Source organism: Limanda limanda, chromosome 4, assembly GCF_963576545.1.
Source record: "Limanda limanda chromosome 4, fLimLim1.1, whole genome shotgun sequence".
NCBI lineage: Eukaryota > Metazoa > Chordata > Actinopteri > Pleuronectiformes > Pleuronectidae > Limanda > Limanda limanda.
Genome location: NC_083639.1, coordinates 20,387,390 through 20,411,217, shown reverse-complemented (window position 1 = coordinate 20,411,217; position 23,828 = coordinate 20,387,390). Strand labels below are relative to the sequence as shown.

Below are 23,828 nucleotides of genomic sequence, written 5' to 3'. Positions count from 1 at the left end.
AGAGGACTTTGCATATTATAAAGCCCTAAGAGGTGAACTGTGATTTGTGAATATGGGATATGAGAAAAAAAATGTGATAGATTGATTGAGTTCTTGGGTCTACTTGTTAATCTGCTCCAGGTGTTTAGGTCCTGTCAGTGAGTGAAAAGCCAAACTCAGCAAGCAAGATTCTCACGGTTTCTATTTGGACGAATATCTATGACCGAGAGCCATAGTGTGTGTGTGTGTGTGTGTGTGTTTTATTTTGAAAGCTCGTAACGGAAAGGTGCAAGCAGTGATGTGGCTGCAGCCCAGCTCGTTGGGTGTCTGCAGACTCACACCCGTGTGGAGAGAAAGGGTTAAACCAGGGAACCAACCCCCCGGGCTGTGCCACACCAATCCCCCCTTTCCACACACGGGGCGGCGGCCTGAGCTCGGTCCACATCCCGGTGCTGCTCCTCCACAGCCCGGCTCCCGGCTCCTCTGCTCCCCCGCTGCTGAGCCTCCCGGAGCGGACCATGTCAGGATGTACAGGGGGGTGAGGAGCACCAGAGGTCAGAGAGCCGGATCCATGCTCCTGTCCGTCATCAAGTAGACCCCAGCGGACCCCCGCCAGAGCCCCCAAACAGCCCGCTCCTCCTCGCAGGATCCCCGGCAGGACTCGGCTCGGGTCCCCGGTCTCTTCCAGAGCCTCAGGATGAGGAAGCCTAAAGTCCTCCGCATGGTGTTCGCCCTGTCCCTGGGTTGTTTCATCATGGTGGTCGTCTACTTCAACAGCAACCTCAAGACAGGTGAGCACGTTATTATCGATATATGTATTTTTTTACATTATATATTTCATCTCAACCCCTCCCCCTCTCTTTATGTCCAATTGTCTCCCTAACTAGTCTAAAAACCCCAAAGACACAATTATTAATAAACAAGCAAAGACAATTCATTCAACAACAACTTCAGCATCCCTCGGCTGGTCTCATCTATCAACACCAATAATTCATTGAAGTACATGATAATCTATTAAAGAGATTATAAATTCAAGTTAATTGTTCTTACATTTTAATAGAACCTTAAAATAATAGAACCACACAAAGCCTATTATATTTTTCTTCATTGGTGAATATGTTACAATTTGTTTCAAATGTATCAACAGTTCATCCATGCTCTTCTGTTATATGTTCCATTAACATATTTACAAAATAAGACGTTGTATCCCAAAAGAGCTTTGAAATTATGTAAAAAAAAAAAAAGATATATAGAATACAACATGATAATATATGAAAATAAGAGATAAGTCCTCTATTAGTCCCGCTCTGGGGACATTTTTCGCAGCAGCAAAAGAAATTGTGAAATCCAAACTCTACATGTAGTTTGGTCTCAGAGTTCACACTGCAGAAAATCAGCTGGTCACATCCTGTTGGGGTTCATGTTCCATCTCCCAGTGCTAATGATCATAACCATTCATGCTGTCCACAGTCATTACTGGGAGACATGGTGATAATCCAGCTCAGTCATCACTATGTGCATGAGTGGAGGAAAAGATGTGCAGTGGAAGTGATTAAGCCTTGCATAGCCCAGCCTTTCTTTACACTGTGTCACTGTCCTCCCTCCGTGCCACCATGCTCATCCCTCTCTCCACCACCACCCTGTGTGAGGGCCTCAGATCCTGGTGGAGGAACACTTTGATTAGCACACTGTTTAGCTGTAGGGTTTCCTCTGCTACGTGGAGGAAGGCTGGGAGAAGTTGCAGCTGTGCTGGAAGCTGGTCGGCCCTCACCCAGATCTGTTTCCACCTCTTCCTGGTCCCTGCCACACACAATGGCCTCATTCAGTCATGCCCAGCTCCATCGTGGGCCGAGGGAGCATATATGGTGCATACTGTGAGGAGGGTTTTTGGAGAGAGAGAGAGAGAGGGGTCAGTCAGCTCTGGATGTGTGTGATGTGTGTGACACAGGGAGAAGACTGTCCAGAGTTGTGGGGTATAAAAGACCAGCAGGAGAATTTCAAACTAATGTTGGGGGTTAAAGAGAAAACCTTGTATCTCTTGACTGGTGGGACACGGTTCATGTCCACCTTGTTTTGTTGTGGGTTAATGTTTCATTGAGCTGTTTGTGCGTTTGTCCTGAAAGTCAGAGCACAGAACTGCAAGTGTGAAGTTTGAGAGATTAATGTGACGATGACTGTGTTGCATTCATGAACATGCTGGCTTACTGGTATTGTGCCTCTTTTACACAAATACACAGATTACAGATTATACACATTTTTTTTATTCCAAAGTGGGGAAACCTGTTACAAAAGCCGACTGACTCTTTTCGCATTTCCAGTAGAGGACTTTGTCTTTCTGTTTTCTTAACCCCATGGTGCCAGGAAATGAGAAGCTCCCTCACCTCGCTGTCTCGCCAGTGTTGCATCCTGCAAGATGTGTAGGAAAAAAATCGCTTTTGTTCACAAGATGTAAAAAATTATACACAAATGTTCATGGCTATTTGTGCACCAACACCCCAATGTTCAATGTGCGGCAGAAAAGGTGTCAAAATAAACAAACTAGTACATACACCGAAGTGTCTGAGCTGATAAAAACCGGTCTACTGCTGAGTCAGGAGTGAACGCAGATTGCATCTATTCCTGCTACAGAGAAAAAAAGTTAGTGGGTGTAAGTGTTTTTTTTTTACCATTGGACAGTTTGACTCCAACATGAGGCCGGCTGCAGCCATTTCGGTGCCCGAGGTAAGATAATGATCTGGCGCCTGTCCACCCCCATGTTGATTTTGAGAATGTGTGATGAATTGAAGGATGAAGAGATCCTTTCAGATAAATAAACTATCTGAAAACCTTCGTGGGTCAGCTCGTGGAAAACGCTGTCACAAAGCGGGAGACAGGATGTTTGTCTGAGCTCGTGAAAAGTTTATTTTTTAGACACGACTCTCACAGAACAGACAGGCTACGAACATATGATCTCATAGAATAGGGTGCTTTGCTGTAGATCAAATATATCAGACAGTGTATGTAGTAGTTCACATACATTTGATCTAAAACACCTTTCTAAAATATTTAGCCAAAAACCCTTTTAGATATTAGGAAACCCCAGGGGCTTATTTTGCTACAGTACATTTAGCTGATAATAGTTACATGTCTTTACTTGGACACGTTTCTGGACAATGTCACAGTTTTCATCCAAATCCCTGCATCATCCTCTAGGAAGAAATTCCTGGATCCTTTGTCCGAATTTACGCCAAAATTGAGTAGCTTATTTCCTGGCCCGTGTCCCGTCATTCCATCTCATTTTGTGGAAATCTGTTTAGTGGTTTCTGCACAATCCTGCTGACAAATGAACGAACTGACGAGCAGACAGACTTTAATGGAGGAAATAATTTGAGTTTATTATAATAAAAGTAGCTGATACATCTCTCCAGCTGATCAAATTCTGGCCAGTGATTCACAATTGTGCATCCAACAGTCTCCATTACAACACCACCACATTCAGTGTGCAGTGGTGTGCAGCGTCGACTGACAGTTCAGTTGGTGCAGTATGTGAACCAATATTATTAAAAAGCTTCTTTATTGATAATGTTGTCACTCTAACCGTGATTAATAAAACGTTAGTGGCAGCTCCCTGACCTGCTGTGTCCTTGGCAACCGCCTTGTCCCCGATATGATGAGCTGGCCCTGCTTCAACAGAGCACCTTCTCATGTTATGTCTTACACTTCTCCTTTTGAAGGGGTTGAGGCTGGGGCTCAGGGCGTGATGCGGGTTGTCCACTAACCAGAATGTCAGCGGTTCGACCCCAGTTTCCCCATTCCACGTGCCGAAGTGACCTTGGGCAAGATACTGCACCCCGAATTGCCCCTGACGGCTGTGCTGGCAGTGTGTGAATGATGTATGATAGAGAAAGTGCGGCACAAAGATGCACTGTATGAATGTGAATGTGTTGGTGAATGGCAAAAACTGTACAGGAAAGGTCTTCAAGTGGTCAAGATTAGAAAACTGCTGTATAAACATTTACAGACCATTTATCTTACAGACATGTGGGATTCATTTCTGGTGACGTGTCCGAACAGGCACAGGGTATGTGATCATATGGTGAAATATGGTTATGTATATCCTCTAACCCTCATTTAAGAGGATTTAAGAAGTAACCACCTCTATTATATTGTTGTGTAGCTTGAATGCACATGGAAAGTTATCTCATGTTACAGGCTTTAAACCTTCCTGTCAGCTTTAAATTACTTGAAATTGGTTTCAGATAAGCAGCCAGTCCGTCCTATTTGCATTTAGAGCACCTGCATGCTCCCTCTCTTGCTTCATCTGGGTTAAAGTTCATATCGTTTTTACAAAGGCTATATAAAGCTGCAAGAGAGCAAGCACATTACAAAGGAATGTACAGCCAAGTCAGCTATAGTGTTTAATAGTTTTTCAGGTTTTCTTTTGCTCCCAGAATTCACAGCACCATATAAATTTAGAATAATTACATAGATACAGTGGGTTTGCACATGTCGTGTATGCTGGGCTACACACAGAAGATTGAACTGGTAGTTCTCCAGATAATGAGACATTTCCATCAACCTTATTACAAGAAAACAAAAAAAATGTCACATTTTGGAAGACTTTTGTCACTTATTTTCCTGGAATGAGTGGATGTTTTACTCTGCTCCAGAAGAAGTTGCTCATTAAAATGGGTATTTCTTGTGGTGTGTGATGTCCTGCCTACAAGGGCAGCTGTGGTTTCTCCATAAGGTTTACAGAAACACAAGAACTGAAGCAGAGGAAAGAAATGGATGAATGAATGGTGCAGCATGGTCTGACATGTGTTGCTATGTTTTATAGCATTGTCAGGATCTTCTCCAATACTGCTGGGAATGAAACCCAGGAGTATAAGGTATGTGTCACCAGTTAATGGAATACATAGAGATATGAGTTCATGGTTATCTGGAAGCAAGTTCAAGCCAGTGAATGACAAGCAAAATTTGGCTGTGCTGTTTGGGCTTTGGGGCAATTGTGATCATCTGTGTATTGCTGAGGCATCCATTCCCGAGTCATACTTGCCTTGTCTGGGCTTGACTGGAGGCCACACGAGTCATACAAATAACTGTTCAGCACTTCATCTTCATTGGAACACTTGTGGTGTCAGTGGAAAGAGCTGAACAGTGGCTGTCCACAAATAAATCATGAAGACTGGATGTGGATGTGACATTTATACAATTTAAAAACAGAACGAACCCCACACAAAGGAACAGTCTGTGACTTGATGATATCATATGCTGCAAAGTTTAAAAAAAAACACTTTTTCCCTCTAACAGCATATCAGATCCTCAGTTATCTGAGGGGATCTAATGGGGGGGTCAGGGAAGCGCCACTGCTCCAACCTCCTCCAATCAGCTGCATATTCATAGCAAAGAGCAGCAGGAGCCAATTATTCTGCTAGTATATAGAATCATGTGTTTTTATTTTTCATATTTTAGACCATCTGCCCCATCCTCCAGGATTTGTCTTTAGCTGTTTTTATTGCTCAAACCCCCTTCGACAAAATGTCTTTTCTACAAAGTCTAAGTGCTGCCATGTGGGAGCAAACTGGTCAGGCTAAGATAACTTTGTTTTCTGATGAATCTAGGTTTGCTTATCATGCTAAATTGATACTTTTAAAACAATATCGGTGCCTAAAGGGTGCCAGGACACATGGGTCACGCTAACAATCAAACACATAGCATCCTTCCTGATCTGCAGTACTGCCAGTCAGAGACTTTACTGTTTAGAGGAAAGCGACCTCTCTGCCCAGTGTACAACTACAGGACTTGTTCCTGTGTATCATTTGTTTAGTTTGCTAAACTAGGATACCAATTTACACGTTGAGTTTGCTAACTGGAAAGCTAAACACAGCATGACGGCCCATGACTCAGACAGCCCCTTCAGCGAGGAGGCTGTCACTGCTGTTTCAGGGCTTAGTCATCTCAGTCTCTCTGCATAAGTGGATAGCAACTGAAAAGCAAAGAGGGGTTATTTGTATAACCAGTGTTCCCTAAGGGAGAACAACACAGCCCCTCACCTGCTAAGGGCTCCATGAAGTGCTGGGTAGATAGAGGACATGAGACTGAGGCATCTCTGGAAGGGTCAGGGGCCCCTGTGCCTGCAAAAGTCTCATTGGCCATGATGGACCTGTTAGAAGAAATTCTGCTAGTTGGTCTCACAAGGACACAATCCCCATGATGATAATATTTACCTCTCTTTCCCCCCTCTGGGAGTATTGGTCATACACATAAGCCCTAGGATTTCATTGAACAAAAACAGAGAGTTGTGAAAATGTCCTGGCTGGAACACAGAGCTATAAGCCATGTGAGGGAAGATTCTGGAGCATTTGCAGCAGTGTGGCAGGCAATCAACTCCCCAGTTAATGATTTTAACACTGGAGAGGATCCAGAGGAGCAGAGGACACAACTTTGGACACCAGCTCCTCCAACAGCTGCACGTGTCAGTACTCAATATTTGACTTTACTACGTATTTTTTACTTTTCACCCTTTGCAGAGTGATATTGACGGAAGTTGCATTCCAAAACTATTCAACCTACACATCAGTGAGCACACTAATGTGTGTTACCACATATGCACACCAGACCTCTGTCTTATGAACATGATCAAACTCATCTCACTTGCATGCATTTATCATACTACACCACCCACATGCCTCCGCTTTTTGCACTAACACCCCTTAGACACACATTTGTGGCCTCAAAGGATTTAGGCTTTCCCTTGTACAGTGTGTCTCTTAGTGAAGCTGCTCTCTGGCATGAGAGGCCAAGGAGGCAGGGAGGGGGCCCCCCGTTTTCCCAGTGGGACCTAAACACAGTGCTCCGTTTATGGCCTGGACGGGAGGAACACACATCAGCCCTTCTATTTTTTGCATTTTTTAAGGCCTCAGTTCTGTAAGAGCCGAGAGGAATGCTGCAAAGTTTGGGGTCTAGACAGGGTTAAACCAACAGGACCACTGCTTCCTCTGAATAGTCCTTAGGTGGGGTTGGTGAATCTCCTCAGTGGAGGGATTTGAACTAACAACTGAGACAGTGTTGCATAGAACAGCATATATGGTATGAGACAATCTAACTTGAGAAGTTACCTGTGTCTTTGTAGCACCTGCCGTGCCTTTTGGAAACACTGCATTCTCCATGTGGCCAAATATAGGCTTGTCTTTTTTGTCCAACCTCTGTTTCCCCTGATATCCTGCAGTTCAGCTTTTACAATTTATCAAGTTCTTTGTTCAGTTCTTTAGGAATAAAGTAGATTGTTAATGTTCTCACTTGCTGAGTGATGCCACATTTACAAGGAAGTGATGACACACAATGGACCTTTTTTTAGCTTGTTGCTGAAACACTGGTATTTGTCAGTTCCTAACTCATTTCAGACATTACTTCTTTTTTACCTGGGGTGGGGTGGCTTTGGGAGTGGTCCTGTTGGAAATGTGTTTCTGACTTGCTGGTAATTTCCATTAGGAAGTGGTAATGTGTTTAGAAAACAGGTCAAATAACCCAGTGTACTGTAGCTCCCCTCACCTTGGTAACTGGAGGCAGAGGACAAAGCCTCTCTTAGGCAGCAGCATCCGGCAGCATCTCTGACTCCTCCTTCCTTTAATATGGCATAATTTGGCTCCTTGGTGAGGATTATGCATTTTCTGGGAGAATTAACCATAATTACATGACTTGTTCTTTGTGCTGTTGGATAGCAAATGGTCAAGAGGTCCTCTGTTATCATAATACAAATGACATCTTGCTACCTTTATAATGTCTTTTATCTATTTAATTGTTGGTTGTTGTTTGTCAATTTCATGTAGACCCCTCAGGAATGATACCATGTCTTTGGCCAGTCCATATGCATTCAAGTAGCAACATTATCATTTCTCACATATCATTTTGGTACTTTTTACCTGAGACCTTTTGATTTTATGAAAGCTCAGAGTACATTGGTTCTTCTGCATTTAGACTTTACAGCTTAAACCTGAAATGTGAATAAAGTTATGTAGTTTCTCTTCAGAATGAATACATCTGAATTCATTTTTTTATTCCCACTGGCCTCATCTTTTCCCTCTGTTTTAATGCCTTTTCATTTCCTGCATTAAAATACCAACCTGCTGGTTTGCTGAATTTGAACTTCTGTGACATCTAGATGGGGACAGTGATGTTAATTTTAGCATCCATGTGCCATTGCCTAACCTAGAGATCACAAGTCCAATTTGAGGGCATCAAGCGTCTACCTTTGAGGGGACAGAGACTCAGTGTCCCAACAAAGACGACTAGTTTGAGGTCATCAGACAGATGTGATGGTAGAGATACATTTTCTCAACACACTCTGTGAATATTGTCCAGTTAGGGAATCAGCCAAGCTAAAGTCAGAGCAGAGATGCTGCTTTTAGTGCCATGTGTCTCTGTGCCGTAAAAAACTTGCCTTTTAACGTTATTGACCATAATTCATGTTGTCTGGACTCAGCCAGATGGAATGTGACAGTGTCCATGCAGCTACTGAGAGCAGCCGAAAGAATGTGCCTGTGTAGAGTCCAGAGGGGTACCACAGCCTCGTAAAGACTACAAGGAGGAGCAGGCCATACGAGGGGACTGAACTTAGTCAATAGAGTTGTTTTTGTTGGCTTTGTTGCAGTTGCTCAACACACAGTTAGGAAAGTGGAAATAAATCGGTGAAGTCACAAAACACATGATCTGAAAGAAAACCGAAGACAGGAGGGATAAATAATTTGTTGGGAGAAAATCAAATGGCTGTGCTCCATGAAAGATGATCCAAAATGTATTCAGTTAAAATATGAGCTGTCTGACAAAGCACTGTCAGGGAATGGAACACATGTCCGACTTGGTTAACTGTAGGGTAAAAGGGTGTAAAATTTTAATATCTTTTAGGCCGTAAAAATTTCGAAATACATGAAAATATTATAGGTCCTAAATACGTTTAAGTAGGTCTACATTATGTTAATGTTCATTTAACTTCTTCTGTCGAGGTGTCATGTTTTTATGAGCAATGTTTTGGCAACATGCAAAGTGTTTTAGTGTTTGTGTGTGGTAGTTATTTCTCAACGATACAGATATTTGCATGCTGTACAGACTACCAACAAGACCAACATGGAGGTGATAACTGTCAGACTATTTCACACTTGACCATAGGAATGATTATGGTTACCTACTGTCTCTGTCTGTAGCTTGAGAGATGACTTGGTGTTGTAACCTCACCCAATGCGTCCACTGTAGTGTGGTGTAAGTTGTTCGGTGACTCTAATACTCCGTTTTATCAGCCATAGTTGACAGTCTTAAATTTCAATCATTTTGGTTGTAAAGTCTTAAATGTAACTTGTTGAAACCTGTGGAAAACCTTCATTAATCATTCAATTAAACATATTTTTTGTATTACATCTGCAATGTCCTCTCAGTTCAACACTCAGTTATGTAATGTTTTTTTAATATTGTCACCAGATGCACCCACATTCTATAGCTGTGAAAGATTATAAAATGGGACACATGTGACTTTGATTTGGAAATGTAGAAAATATATTTGTTTAATAATTGATAAAATATTGCTCATTCAGCCCTGTGTATGAAATGTTTTGAAATGATGTTTTGAAAGAAAAAATATGGAAAGCAGGACATAAATTCAGATCAAACTTTAGTCAGCTTTTCTTTTCTTTGTTCTTCCTGTAAAGTTAACAACATGTCACTCGTGCTTCTTAGGTTCAAAGCCCTTGAAATGTTAGATCAGGAGCCAGCTCTTCAAACACAGTTTTATTTCAACATCAGAATATATTATCAATAGTTGATCGTCCACCTCAACAATTCACTGATATGATCTTTGATAACTCTGTAAGCCATTTATCTTACAGGATCATGTATCTCATATACTGAGTTACTGGTCATAACCACACTTTCTCTACTGTACATGTCTCGTTGGCTGTCCTTACCATTAGTGTGTCAGTGGGTTTACAGCTCATAAGCTGCTTGGCTCCCATGACTGCCCTGGTCACACCACAGTGAGGAGAGGGAGATGGGTGCACACACACACACACACACACACACACACACACACACACACACACACACACACACACACACACACACACACACACACACACACACACACACACACACACACACAAACACACGGAAACATGGTCCCTTTTTATAGGCTTTTTATGAAATATGGTTGCCAATCTGCTGTCAGTCTGTTGGTGTCCTGTGGTCTGTGCTTGTGTTTCACTTTTAATTACTGTTATGAGCATCAAATCTCAAGTATTTGTAAATGCAGTTTTAGACGCATATTTTCATGGGGTTATCGGCCATTACTTAATCATTTTTGAAGTATTTCAAATTAAAGATAAGAAAACCTTTTCAGGTGATCTTCAGTTAAAACCGTCTTGTTTTTAAGATTTAAGATCTTTTCTTGTGTTGAATTAATGATCAGTTTATGGCAGCAGGCCCAAGTGTGTTTTAAATAATTAGTGACTGCAGAGATTATTTAATATCTTAAATCCTTTCAACATTAACAAGTTGTCAATGAGCATCAGATTTTGTTACCTTCAGTCTGAACTTGACTGACTAAACGGATTCCCCCTGCATTGTTAGGCTAAGCTTACAGGCTTTTAGCTTGTGCAATATTTAGTTGTATTAACGTTTTTTAAATTGTCTTTATATTTTATGCATTCTTTGTAAGTACCATGTTAAATAACACACAGCAACAGAAAAATATACACTCTAATATAATTTACAAATGTGGTACTGTAAAAATGTGAGTGTTATCTCAAATTTAAAAAGCAGCTGTACACCTATGGAAGGTTACAGCTGTAAAAACGCATCATGCTGTGTGTGTTGATTTGACTTCACACATCTGGCTGACATTGTCACATGTGAAAGGAAGGACAATTTTTTTGAACATAAACAAACCGAGCGCCTGTGGAGAGGGTCAATGTCTGTTATATTTGAGTGTCTTGTGACGTCAGTGACTCTGAGACACGTCAGTTCTCTGATAAGCTGTTTTCAGACATGTGATGACCTGCGGAGATTCCCAGACTTTGTCCGGAACCGCTTTATGTGTGAACACAAATGTGTGAGTGAGAGAGAGTGAGATGTCCCGAACTTTCTGCAGACTTTCTGTGACTGGCTCCCTCGTATAAAGTCCACAGAATGTCCAGAGGAGCCGATGTGAGGACACAGCAGGAGATCCTCTGCATGATTCCCTGCGAGTGAGTGGTTGTGTTGATGATGCTGATAAAGATATCAGGAGAGCTTTTGGTGATAAGAGCTGACGTCCTGCCTCTGTCTGCTGCACCAGCCCTCACCTGAATCCTCCAGAAACGTCTGTGTTGTTGTGAACTCATCTGAGCGGACAATCTCTTGCTGGGTTGTGAATGGGTGACAGGAAAATTCTGGAGAAAGTCCGGACCCAATTCTACGTACCTCCTCCGAAGGTCACATCAGAAAATGGCTTTAGTGTTCTGGTCAAACTGACGGCTTCAACATGTTATGTAAATGCAGCATGTGTTAGAGGACATTTGCAAAATATCAGAGAAGTGAGCAATTGAAGTAGTAACTCATAGTTTGTCACAAATGCAGTCATAAGCACTCATATATTTGTATTAAATATACATCTACAATAATCAGGGGACAGCCTAGTTTACCTGTCTTAGTTTACCTGAGTTTCTCTTAACTTAGCAAAGCATATTGACCCCAGAAACTCACTGTTCCTTGACAAGAAACTCTATGTAAATCCATGAATTGTTGTTTATACACAGAGTGATCATCACTGCAAACAATAGCTCTAACTTTGCTTCTGGGTATACCCAGACTGAAGGTCCTTTTCTTTCTCTCTCTGCTGCTCTTCAACCCACACGGTCTGACAAAAGTAACTGCTTAAATATAGAAAATTGTATGTTCACACTGCCAAAAACTTCTTTGCCTACTGCCACTGTAATATGAAAGCAAGCAAATTCACATTATTGTTGCCATCCAACATTTCCAAGTTTAAACAGTTCTTAATCATTTTGAAGTGTTAAAAGTGATAAACCTTCCATCATCAAAATGAACAAAATTTTAAGTCAGTATGTTTTCATGTCAGTTGGATTTCAGGCTTGGCTATGGAGGAAGATTAGTAGTAGTAGTAGTAAAGTAGATTTCATTAAATAAGTCAAATTAAATCTAAATTTTTATTAAATTCATATTATTGGCCATGAATTTTAAAACAAATAAAAGATTTTTCAAGTTTTCCATTTAATTGATCAAATAAATGTGCATGTGTGTGCGTGTGTGTGAAAATACACTTAACGATGCTAAATGTAATAGAATGTATGTATCTTTATTTGTTGGATTTGTTTTAATTCAGGTGATTTAAACCTTCCTTTATCTACATCTACAAGGCAAAAAAGTAGCACAACCTGCACATATACTGTTTCCATATCCATGCCTTGCAATATTATTTTTGATAAGGTCTTGACCACATGAACATGTGGAGCTTAATAGTTTTAAAAGCCATCTCTCATATACAGGTAGATACTGAAAATATGACCTTAGGGAAAGTAAATATGAACAATTCAGTTTTTTTCAACCATAAAACTGTATTTTGTGTGATAGTCAATGCAGTCAGTTAAAAAAATAAGTATTTTTTAACCTTTAACTGTTTGTCTCTCCTCAGCCTCAGAGCCAGTCGGTGAGAGAAGCAGTGGGCAGAAGTCGAGGAGAAGTCCTCTGCAGACGCTGTACGATGGTGACCAGGTCAGTCCTCTCTAACTAGGATCTCTCCTGTGAATCCTTGGATACACAATGTAGCTAAGGCTGCTATCGGCCAGCAGCTCTAAAAACTCCTCCCCTTCTTCTTCTTGCCTGTTACTGTTTTTAAACCCATATGCTATGTTTTGTTCGTACTTGTTTGGAAAATTTGCCATTTTAACGACCATTATCACTTCCACACATGCATGCACCAAAACCGCAGTTGGTGCCTGACACTACTTTGCAGTAGCAGCATCCTTGGCTTAACGAGGCCCAACATGACTGTGATTAGTTAGAGAAAGACAAACACACCCGAAGTGTTTTCCCTCTTATAGCAGACACATAATTGTTTCAGTCAGACCTTTATCCAGTTCTTACACAGCTCTGTAAAGATGGGTCTGTTTATGCAAGAAAACCCACTGACTTTTCTACAAATTGTCAGAAAAATGTCACTCCATGACACATGCTGAATATTTATATGAAAGAACAGTATTTATTCAGGCTTATTCTTGCATTTTCTGCGCAAATATTCCCATATTTCTGACGACATACTCAATATAAGCTATGATTAATATATTCAGACAAGTGGTTTTGGCAAATGATACGATTGATGGACATTAATGATCCACTTGGCAGTGGAGGAAAAGGCCAAATCAATGACTGGCAGACAGTATTAACCACAAGAGAGTGTGGCCAAAAGTAAAATTAAATAATGTGAGCATCTGATTTTTAGGCTCAGTAACTATATTAGAAAACGAAAAGTCTATTTAGGGTGGCTTGAGATTGGACTATAAAGGCTTTGCCTCTCAGGAGAAATTCTGTCAGAAGAAGATAATGTATTTGATACATTATGTGAATGACAATAGAAGGACAATAATTCTGAAAACATTATGTGCAAGTGTAACATCTGAATAAACTTGATTCAAAAATAAAAAGCGTCTTTAGACATATTTCCTGTTTACAAACAAACATCTTGCTAGAAACAAATCAAAAAACTGTTACAATGTAAATGTGTTTTCCTCTCCTTGAATTTTGAAATCATATTTCTGCCTTAGTTTGTTGACTAACCCTTAATATGGCATTAAAAAAGACGGCTAACAAATAACAGGAAAACCCAAAATAACTTGTGTTATTGAGGTGTGGGGCCACCACATGCAGCCGGAACAGCTTCAGTGAGCCTCAGCGTTTATTCTCTGAGAGCATAAGGGATTTACTTCAAATTGACGATAATGGTAAAAACAACACCAGGTTGTGTACAACAGCAGCTAAATAGTTAAACAATTGATTATTCTGTGAACCACTGCTGTGCTTGAGTATATCCTTACAGAGCCTCTATAGCTTGACTGTAGACTCATCCTCAGCCAGATGCTATGCAGCTCATTATCAGCTGCTGGCTGTGTCCGTCTGATACTGCCCTATACTCTCTGCCAGTGAAGGACAGCTCCCATTCAGAGGTGGGATTTGTATGAGATCCCTAAGAAGAGAAAGAAATGATAACATAGTGAAACCTGTGAAATATGAGTTACAGTAATGACCAGTCACAGATTAACAAACAACATACAAACAATGTTGTTACTACTTGTTTGTGGTTATTGCTGCCATAAATCTGTTTCCAGCAGCACTGTAAAACATGAAAGATTATAATGTATGATGTTTGTAGCGGAAGCACATTCTGTTTGTCTCTACTTGTGACAGAGATAAAGATCACATTCTATTTTATGACAGATTAATCCAAAAAACTGGTTATTTCAAATGATTCTTTTACTTTTTCATGCTACTGCACTGTGGTGAACGTCACCTGAGCAAACTGGTATTCTACAGATGGAGCAGGTGGAGGTGGAGAGGATGTTTTGATTTGTTCATGTGTGTGATGCTGAGGTAAAGGCAGCTGAACACATTTTAACATCATTTATATTCAAGTTCAAATTCAATCATGATGAATACAAACCATTACACGATTTAGATTTTCTAACACAGTCACATATTGTGTTCATGGATAATATTGAATAATGTATTAGCTGATAGTAACACACAAGCCTGTTCTTATTGTACAGCTTTTTTCTCTGTGACTCTTATAAACTTGTCTGAGCTGCGACCTTCTTTTTAGAGGCAGAGAATTCCCCCTGGAGGACTGGCAGTCGCTATTAGCGTGACCTCAGCGAGTCTACCGGGACCGTTAATCATCCTCTGTTAACATGTCGCCTCTTACTCTTTGCACAGTCCTTCTTTAAATACGTGTGCACTGAGGAAAGAGGCACACACTTAAAGACACTGAAAACCTACAAACTGAGGCTCCAGCCTGCTGCGTCGGTTTAGTAAATCCTGCACATGTGTTTGGGAGTAAAATGCCTCACGTCTTTTTTCAGGTGCAAAAAACCTGCTTCAAATCTAGTACATCTTCTCCTTAGGTTTTTTTTTAATTAAGCTGAAATGACTGAATGCTCAACCCGCAGGTTTGAACCTGTGTAGGAGTAAGCAGTGGAATGGATCTGCTTGGCACCAGCCCCTCATGAAGTTATCTCTGTTGAACCATCAAGATTGTAACTCTTTCTCGGAGCAACTAAGTGGCTGCTACACAAATCACTCCTGACCGCTGTGATGTCTTGATCCCTGTGATATTTTTCATGTCAAGCTTCTTTGATGTTGCTCTATCCAGCAGAGAAAAAAAAAGTCAGACGTCTTTGTTGAATTACACCCGTGACATTTATTGAGGAGGATTCATGGGTCTGAGGGCGCGGAGCATCAGACTGCAGACCATTATCAGCTCAGCGACCTCAGAGCTTTTGGCAAATTTTATGGAGTTCATATAATAAGAAGCAGAACATATATAAAACCTCTGCTTTCTCCAGATTGACAAGCGACCTCACTTTTCGTCAAAGTTTACAGCCTTTTTATATTATGGGCTGTAAAAAATGTTGTTATTGTAACTCCTTGTATCTCTTTTGTACAACCATTAAATATAATAATAATAATATAAACAGCGATGCCAAAAATCCCTGTTGGTTTGGAGCTCAGTGTTAAGATCTGACTTGAGTGGTAAAAATATTTTGTAATTCAATGATTAATCTTCGCATCTTTGATTTTTCTCATTATCACTGTCATGTTTTGAATGTTATTGAAATAGAAACAACAAAACGGTACCTGAAGTCAAATTCAACTTAATTAAATCAATCTATAGGGGAGAAATATATTGTATACTATGAATACATTTGAGTGAGGACAACCTGTGTAGTTCAAAAGTATATAATTCTAAATTGATGGGAGTTTGAATGAAATAGAATGTGTTTTATTTTCACTGTTTCTTTTCCCTGAATTTATCGTCTTTATTTTACTCAGATACTTTCATTTAAAAATTCACTTCTAAGTCCCCACTGTGTTATGGAACGAAATAAAATATGATACTGAAAGCACAAACGCAACATGCCTGTTTTAAAGCAGCATCTCTCTACACAATTACTTTTGCGGTGAAGTTTATTTATTTATTGCTTGTCTGAACGGATTTTGCCAGTTAAGGAAGATTTTCTCCGACAAACATCCCTGGGCGGGGCTCTAACTAGACACTTTATCTCTCTATAAATCCATGCAGCTCTTTAAATATTCATCAATGTGAATGTTCGCGCTGCACGTTGGAGGCACAATGATGTGATAGCGGCTCCGCGACAGCTGCTTCCAGTTATTCCTCCATGTGAGGAGAAGGAAGGTGGACATGCCAGAAAACAAACCAGCTCCAGAAGACATCGTTGGCTTTTAATTGCTTGTGAGATTTTCTTTGTTCCCAACCACTTAAACACTTCCCCAACAGGAGGAAGCTGCTCGGCCCTCAGGACGGGAACAGGCAGTGAATTGGATTAATTATAATGACTGTGATTTATTTATTTATATTCGTAAATACGCGGCATATAATTGCCTTGGGTTCCTCTACAAGGCTAATTGAGGAAAGTGGAGGATAATGGATCTCAGACTGACAAAACAAGTCCAGTGATTGGTTTCTTAAAGATCCACAGCTGATGTGCCCAGATGCCCCAAATATATTTGAAATAAAACATTATGTAGGCTGTCACTCTAGAGGAACATACACAGACAGCAGAAAAGGAAATCCGTGCATTTTTTAAAATAATTTGTTACATTTATCTGAATGTAATAATATTGAGAGTTTTTAATTAACTGTTAAAAGAGTTAAAGCTGGGGTTTTTTGCTTTTTAGGGACGACTGAACAAACTGTACATGTAACACTGACATATCATCACATTATAAACCTAGAATGGAATTAACGCTTAACACAGGAAATGGTAGGCATTAATGCAACAACTTCCCTGTTTTTTTTGTTTTGCTTTCACTCTGCTACTGTAACTGTTATCTCAAACTCCTGAGGTTCCCCGTTGTCCGCCTACTGTTTATTGTTTGGCAGATAAAACCATGGGGGCCGTGGTGAGATGTAACAAAGTTAATTTTTTTTGCTGTACTTAAGCACATTTCTCATGTGTCTGCATTGTACTTAAGTAGATTTAGTTTTTGTAACTTTTCACTTTTACTCCACTACTTACATCGGTAAATATCAATAATCCCTACTCCTATATATTTTTATAAAAATTGCATTACCTGATCACATAGTTTTTTTATATTTATATATTTGACAAAGAGATGGGTATTGGTCCATTGATCCAGTCAGATTGGGCAGGTAACATTAGAGCCCGCCTCCTGCGGCTGCAACACAGGTGAAGAGGAAACACCAGAAACGGATTCAGATGAGGCCGAGACTCAGCCATTGATTAATATGACAACAAAGTGTTTTCAGAAGCATCATCTGCAGCGTTTTTTATCAATATAAAGAAGTTTTAATCGCTCTTGTATTAAACAAAATATACAGTAGGCATGAGGCAATAGGTTACCAATGGCAAGTACTATATTTAAAAGTACTTACTTACTTTTACTCTAAGAAGGCTATTGTTAATTTACTTGAGTACAATTTTGTCTATTTATTTGGACTCTAACCAAAATAAAATGTTTTGCTGAAAACAGTGTTGATGCTGGGAGCTGAGAATCAATTAACCAGTAGGTTTGTCGGTCATAGAATCTACACAATGAGCTGAAAGATGCTCATATGTACTCTAGTACTTGGGTTGCATAGTTGTCTGGATATTCCCTGCAGGTAAATGGCCCCTTACATAGTTATTTAAATTTTGTAATATTTAATAAGTGCAGTTTTGAACATTTCTGAAACAAAGGAGAAAGCATACGGCCCTGAAAAGCAAATACAGTAGCTACTGGTTAAAACCAGAATTTATGAATTTGGTTACTTAGTGAATCTTGACTTCAATATATTAAGCCATGTGGGCAATTTGCATGTTTACCCAACACAACTAAGAAGACTCTGGAATCTCCTTGAAAGACAAGTTTGTCTTGTGGTGCATCCTGGCGGCTATTTTAATCTCAGAAAAGTGTACAAAATCAAGCACATGGCTCACATGAAGAGATTCAAGTCGGAGGTGGAAAGACGGCCTTATACAAATTTCTGCTGAGAGTTGAAGTTGAGTCCTGGCTTTTCTCTCTATGGCCAGTCTGTACGCTTGAGGTCTGCCAGTAAACCCACAGCGCCACACATAGCGTCAGGCTCTGACTCAAACTGAGAGGCTCAGGGCTCAACCACTGCAGCGGCGAGCCAGCCTGATTAAATGAAAGCAGCGAATAAGACGTTTTCGCTATGAGGAGGCCAAGCTGAACTGGCTGACCCGGGATTTTATTAAGTCTCAATCCAGCAGTGGATGCACCATGGGATGGACTGTGGTTAGGACCTCCTGAGGAGAAGTATCTGAGAGTATTTTCTCACACTCAGTGAACTTATGGGCGTGGGTCTTGGTCTTCTGCTCCAGTTGGCAAACTTATGTTATACATTCTGGTTTGTTTTTTCCTCTATGAGAGTGAAACGATGTTTGTCCTGGCAGCTGTTATTGTTCGAATGGCGTTCTGGAGGACAGGATGCTCTTTGGCTGTGCTCAGTCGACAGAAGGCTGCACTAATGTTGGTTCAGTGTTACCAGTCTCCACAGGTCCATCACCTCCAGTATTGGGCTGTCTGAAATAATCTGCCAAGGAATTTTGGGGAATTTAGCCTTTTTCCTTGTAATTCCACCTAAATATTACAAAGGGAGCATCTTGACCAACAGATGATGTCGGTGACATGTGACGGTTGACTACTGTATGTCTTTAACTGAGCTGGGCCTAATTCCCTGATGCTTTAACCCAGCAGGGGGTCAATTTAGGTCTAATCGGCCTGCTGGCACTCTGGCAAAGACCCTGGTCCTCTCTGGTTTTTAACAACTTTGATCATCATTTTGGCAATTTTAATTTTCAGTTGAGATAAAATTGTACTATTGCATGGGGATGTTGCAAAGAATAATTCAAACTAGGCAAGATATACAAGTACTAAGTCATTTAGACAGAGTGAAACATGTGTAACCGAACCTATGCCACATACTTGAAACCACTTTACTCTGATGTAAAAATGTCAATCTATAGCTGCCGTCTGATCCACTTAATTTAATTCAGGATTTTGACTTAGGGTCAATTTTATGTATTTCATATGTTTGAACCCATTTGAAGTTTCCCAAAACTCAAATGTCTTTTTTTTGTCAGACCGACAGTCCCAAAGATTTTCAATTGACAACAATATAAAACATTATATTTTCATATTTGAATTTATTCTCTTAAACTTCTCTATTGATAGACTTATCCTTGACTGACATTTTTTTAATGTTTTAGTTCAACACTATTCGGATTATCATGAAGAAAAAGTCCGAGGGAGATCTAAATAACCTTAACCCTAACTTATTTGGAACATGCATACATTCCATTTCCAATGCATAGGTTTTTGTTAAGGTTGTTAACTTTATTGTCTGCAATCAACTCATAGAGGACTATACTGTTCTAACTAAAGGGAAAAATGAGCAACATTAACCCGCATTAATCTTCTAGGTGTTCGCTTCATGTTTTATTATCCTTCCTCACACTCCTTTCTTTTCCTTCTCCCTGCAGATTGAATCAGCGGTACAGGGAATCCATCATGGCCGGCGGGAGCTGTTAGAGGAAGGCTGCAGCTCCTACACCCGTAAACGCAGGGTCCTCATCCCAGAGGATCTGAAGCATGTCATTGTTGATGACCAGCATGGCTTGCTTTACTGCTACGTGCCCAAAGTGGCCTGCACCAACTGGAAGCGGGTGCTCATGGTTCTGACAGGTGTGGCGGGGTCCCACAGAGATCCCCTGGCCATCCCTGCCAACGAGGCCCACGTGCCAGGAAACCTCCGCACCCTGTCGGAGTACTCCACCTCCCAGATTAACCAGCGCCTGCGCACCTACCTGAAGTTCGTCTTCGTCCGGGAGCCCTTCGAGCGGCTGGTGTCTGCCTACCGCAACAAATTCACACGGAGCTACAACACAGCTTTTCATAAACGATACGGCACAAAGATAGTGCGGCGGCACAGGCCAGACCCGCAGCCGGAGGCTCTGGAGAGAGGAAATGACGTCTCGTTCGAGGAGTTTGTGTATTATCTCGTGGACCCAGCCACCCAGAGGGAGGAGCCCTTCAATGAGCACTGGGAGCGGGTGCACTCTCTGTGCCACCCCTGCCTCATCCACTATGACGTGGTGGGGAAATACGAGACGCTGGAGCAGGACTCCCGCTACGTGCTGCAGCTGGCTGGGGTGGAGGACCAGGTCAGCTTCCCCACCTCGTCCAAGAGCACCAGGACTACAGGAGACATGGCCGCCCAGTTCTTCAAGAACATCAGCCCTTTTTACCAGAAGAAACTGTACAACCTCTTTCGTATGGACTTCCTGCTCTTCAACTACACAGTACCAGCCTACCTCAAGTTCAGATGAGGCCGGAGCGTCACTCGAACACAAGGTTCAATCGGAATGTGTGGAGCATTTAAATGTACAGTTTGTTTTTGAGATTTTTTCTCATCACTGACACTGTAAATACTGTTTTGGAAGAAAGATGCACCATAAAAAGTGAGAGCTTATGTCACGAAAAGAACATCCAGCTGAAAAACTTGTGCAAGCAGAGGATCAGAGTAGGAGAGGACCTTCCATCACAAGAGGAACGTTTCTGCCTGATGAAGCCACATCTTTTTTACCATAAACATTGATTGAGTGGATGTTGCTCTGAGTCTCTGAATGTGTGAAACACCCTTCATATTTGGTTACATTTTACTTTCCTTGTCTGCTGTTCCCAATGTGTAATTCGCACAACAAATGTATAATATCTACAAGATGCAGTAACATTATGAAAGTATTAAAACCACACATGAACAGTGAATGTCTCAGAACGTACGTGCCTTTAATTGCAGGTCTTATTTTGACTCCAGCAGACAACTTTTGTAACTGTGACTTTTTTGTGACTGTGATACTGTTTTTATTTATTGTTACTTGTGACTCTACAAAGTCCTCCAAACCAAAATAGATTATATGGTTCTCTCACGATTTCCAAATAAATGCATTTCAGCAAGAAGTTGCTCATTGCTTTGAATATTGTTTTGAAGGCAACCATCAATAACAGCAGTCATGACTTGCATATCATTTTATTTCAGTGACAAATCATGGCAGCAAAGACATCTTCAAAATTTTTTTACAAATGTGATGGCACTACAAAGTCCAGTCAAGCTTGATGTCACTGTGAAAATAAGAATATCAACATCCGTAGATGCTATTTTCAGATCACTACACACATCTGTCTAAACATGCATATCAAGTGTTTGAAAAGGCCCCTTAAAGCGAGAGGCTCACCGATTAATTTCTACTCAGAAATAGCACAAAGAAATATCTGTACTGTCTTTATCCGGAACGTATAGTAACATAGAGACAGTCAAACGACAGGATACCTTTAGTGGCACTGTGATGCACAAAAAGATAATATCCAGTAGAGAACATCAAACGCAGAGAACTGAAGGCTTATCATGGTGTAAAGGCACACATCTACAAACAATAAAGACAGTCAAATCCTAACATTCCTCCAGGCAGTGCAGCATCTGTTCATACACATTTACACTCAGTTGTATAATATAATTGCCCTAATACAATCACTTGCCATCTAACATTTTAAAAGCTGACAATGGGTGTACAGATGTTTAACCAGGTAACGATACTGTGGGTTCTTCAGTCTCTGTTGTGTCCATTTTAGATGGTAGTTGTTTCTACAGAGCCAAGCTTGGTGTTGATTCAAACTCCACAGGGTCCACACTGTCCTCAGCTTATCTTTCTGTGTTGAACCAGGTCATGTTGCCCTGGTTTTTGCAGCCTATACATTGTAATTACTCCATCACTGATGTGAACCCTTATTTTGAGCATGAAAAACCATTCTTATAAGTAAGTTATTTTTTTGTTGACTAATTATGACCACTAAAGAATAATATAATCTGTTCAAACAAAAGTCTAATCTGTGCTCAAAAGATGTCTGTTTTTTTCTGTCACTCAGTTTCTGTCATTTATCTCCTGCTCTCTGGGACACTCACAGTGTGTTTATCCTGATCCCTGCACACGGGTCAAACACAGAATATTCTGAGTATTAATCAACAGTTCCTGATCCAGTGTAAACCATACATAGATTTGTATACATTACAATAACGAACAAATTATTTTTGCAATTATTTTTTTGATTTTCCTCATAAACCATCATTCATTTTGGGAAGCTTCATTCTGTATATGCATGAAAAACATTGCGCGAGCATCCAGACTGGCAACAAAACCACCAGAAGTGACTTAATCCCGTTTTTGGACAAAGTTGTTGCATAACTATAAAAGTCTGTTCAGACTGATGAAAATTTGTATTTAATCTCCCAGCCAGCCGATATGCCAACTGTTTGTAAGCTCTAAACTAGAAGAGTCTTTCCAATAAATTGTAGTCAAAATTGGATACCAAACATTTAAAGGGGGAAATGAGGCCGTATACATATATGGTTATACTGTAAATTATTTGAAATTCCAAGATCTAATCTGAACAGTTACCATGGAATGACAGAGAAGCTACATATAATAATAAGAATAATAATAATAATAATAATAATAATAATAATAATAATAATAACATTATTATATAGCACTTATCTAAACAAGGTTGCAAGTGTCTGTGTGTATTTGGTCGGCTCAGTCTTCGATATCCTCTGGTTCATCTTCTTTTCCTTCTCATCTCTGTGCAGTAATAAAGAGTCAGGCTTTGTGCAAACTGGGGGTTAGGTCCATTTTTACAGCCGAGGTTGACACCTGTGTGTAATGTCATTAGTTAACCTTAAAGGGATAGTTCACCCGAAAATTATAATTCTGTCATTATCTACTCACCACTATGCCGATGCCTGGGGGTTTCTCACATTTTTTTTACGTTTGAAGAATTGGTCCTTATTTACTTCAATTGTATTGGATTTGGCTGCAATGCTGTTAACCCCTGAAACTCCCAGAGTGTTTTTTGGAGTTAAACATTTTAACCATCCATCGGCATAGTGGTGAGTAGTGATTTTTTATCTTTGGGTGAACTATCCCTTTAACACCTGGGTTAACCCTCTTATTCATTTACAAATGGCTGCTTGGAAAACAAGCAAAAAGTCAGTGGCTTTGACTGTGCACTTGCACAGTAGGGAACATAATCATACAGCAAATAATAGATTTATTTTGGCTGAAATTAAATTATTTGCATCATGATCATTTGTTTAATGGAATTTATGGGCTTAAAATATCCTATAGTGCCTCGGCAGGCATAAACAGAATGCCCTCACTTGCCTCCTGTGGCCTTTCTTCCTCACCTCCTTGTTGAAGTAAGTCACATGGGCTTCTTGTACTGCATATAGGGAACAGTACATTCAGCATGTACAGAAAAACGTTTCTGTGTTCCAGCCCCAGATGAGCTGAGAGTCAGAATGAGTCTGAAGCTCAGAGCCAAGAAGCCAGTCCCCAACAGGTCACCAAGAGCTGTAAGGTGTGGGATAGAGAAAGTGTCTGGATCAAGTCCCCTCTTCCACAGCTAGCCTGGCCCCGTAAAGCAAAATCACCACCTGCATGGTGACAGTTGATTCAGATTTAAATTTGGAATATCTCAGATTAGCAGAATTAAAGAAGAAAGTCAAATTAGTT

General features: G+C 40.5%; 1 protein-coding gene across 1 annotated transcript; it reads left to right on the top strand.

Annotated features, from left to right (window-relative positions):
- Positions 1 to 397: 397 nt before the first annotated feature.
- Positions 398 to 21,219, top strand: LOC132999680 (carbohydrate sulfotransferase 11-like). Its single transcript, XM_061069417.1, has 3 exons — positions 398 to 770; positions 12,638 to 12,717; positions 19,743 to 21,219. Exons 1-3 carry the CDS (start codon positions 677 to 679, stop codon positions 20,586 to 20,588), a joined length of 1,020 nt encoding a protein of 339 aa, XP_060925400.1. The 5' UTR covers positions 398 to 676; the 3' UTR covers positions 20,589 to 21,219.
- Positions 21,220 to 23,828: the final 2,609 nt, after the last annotated feature.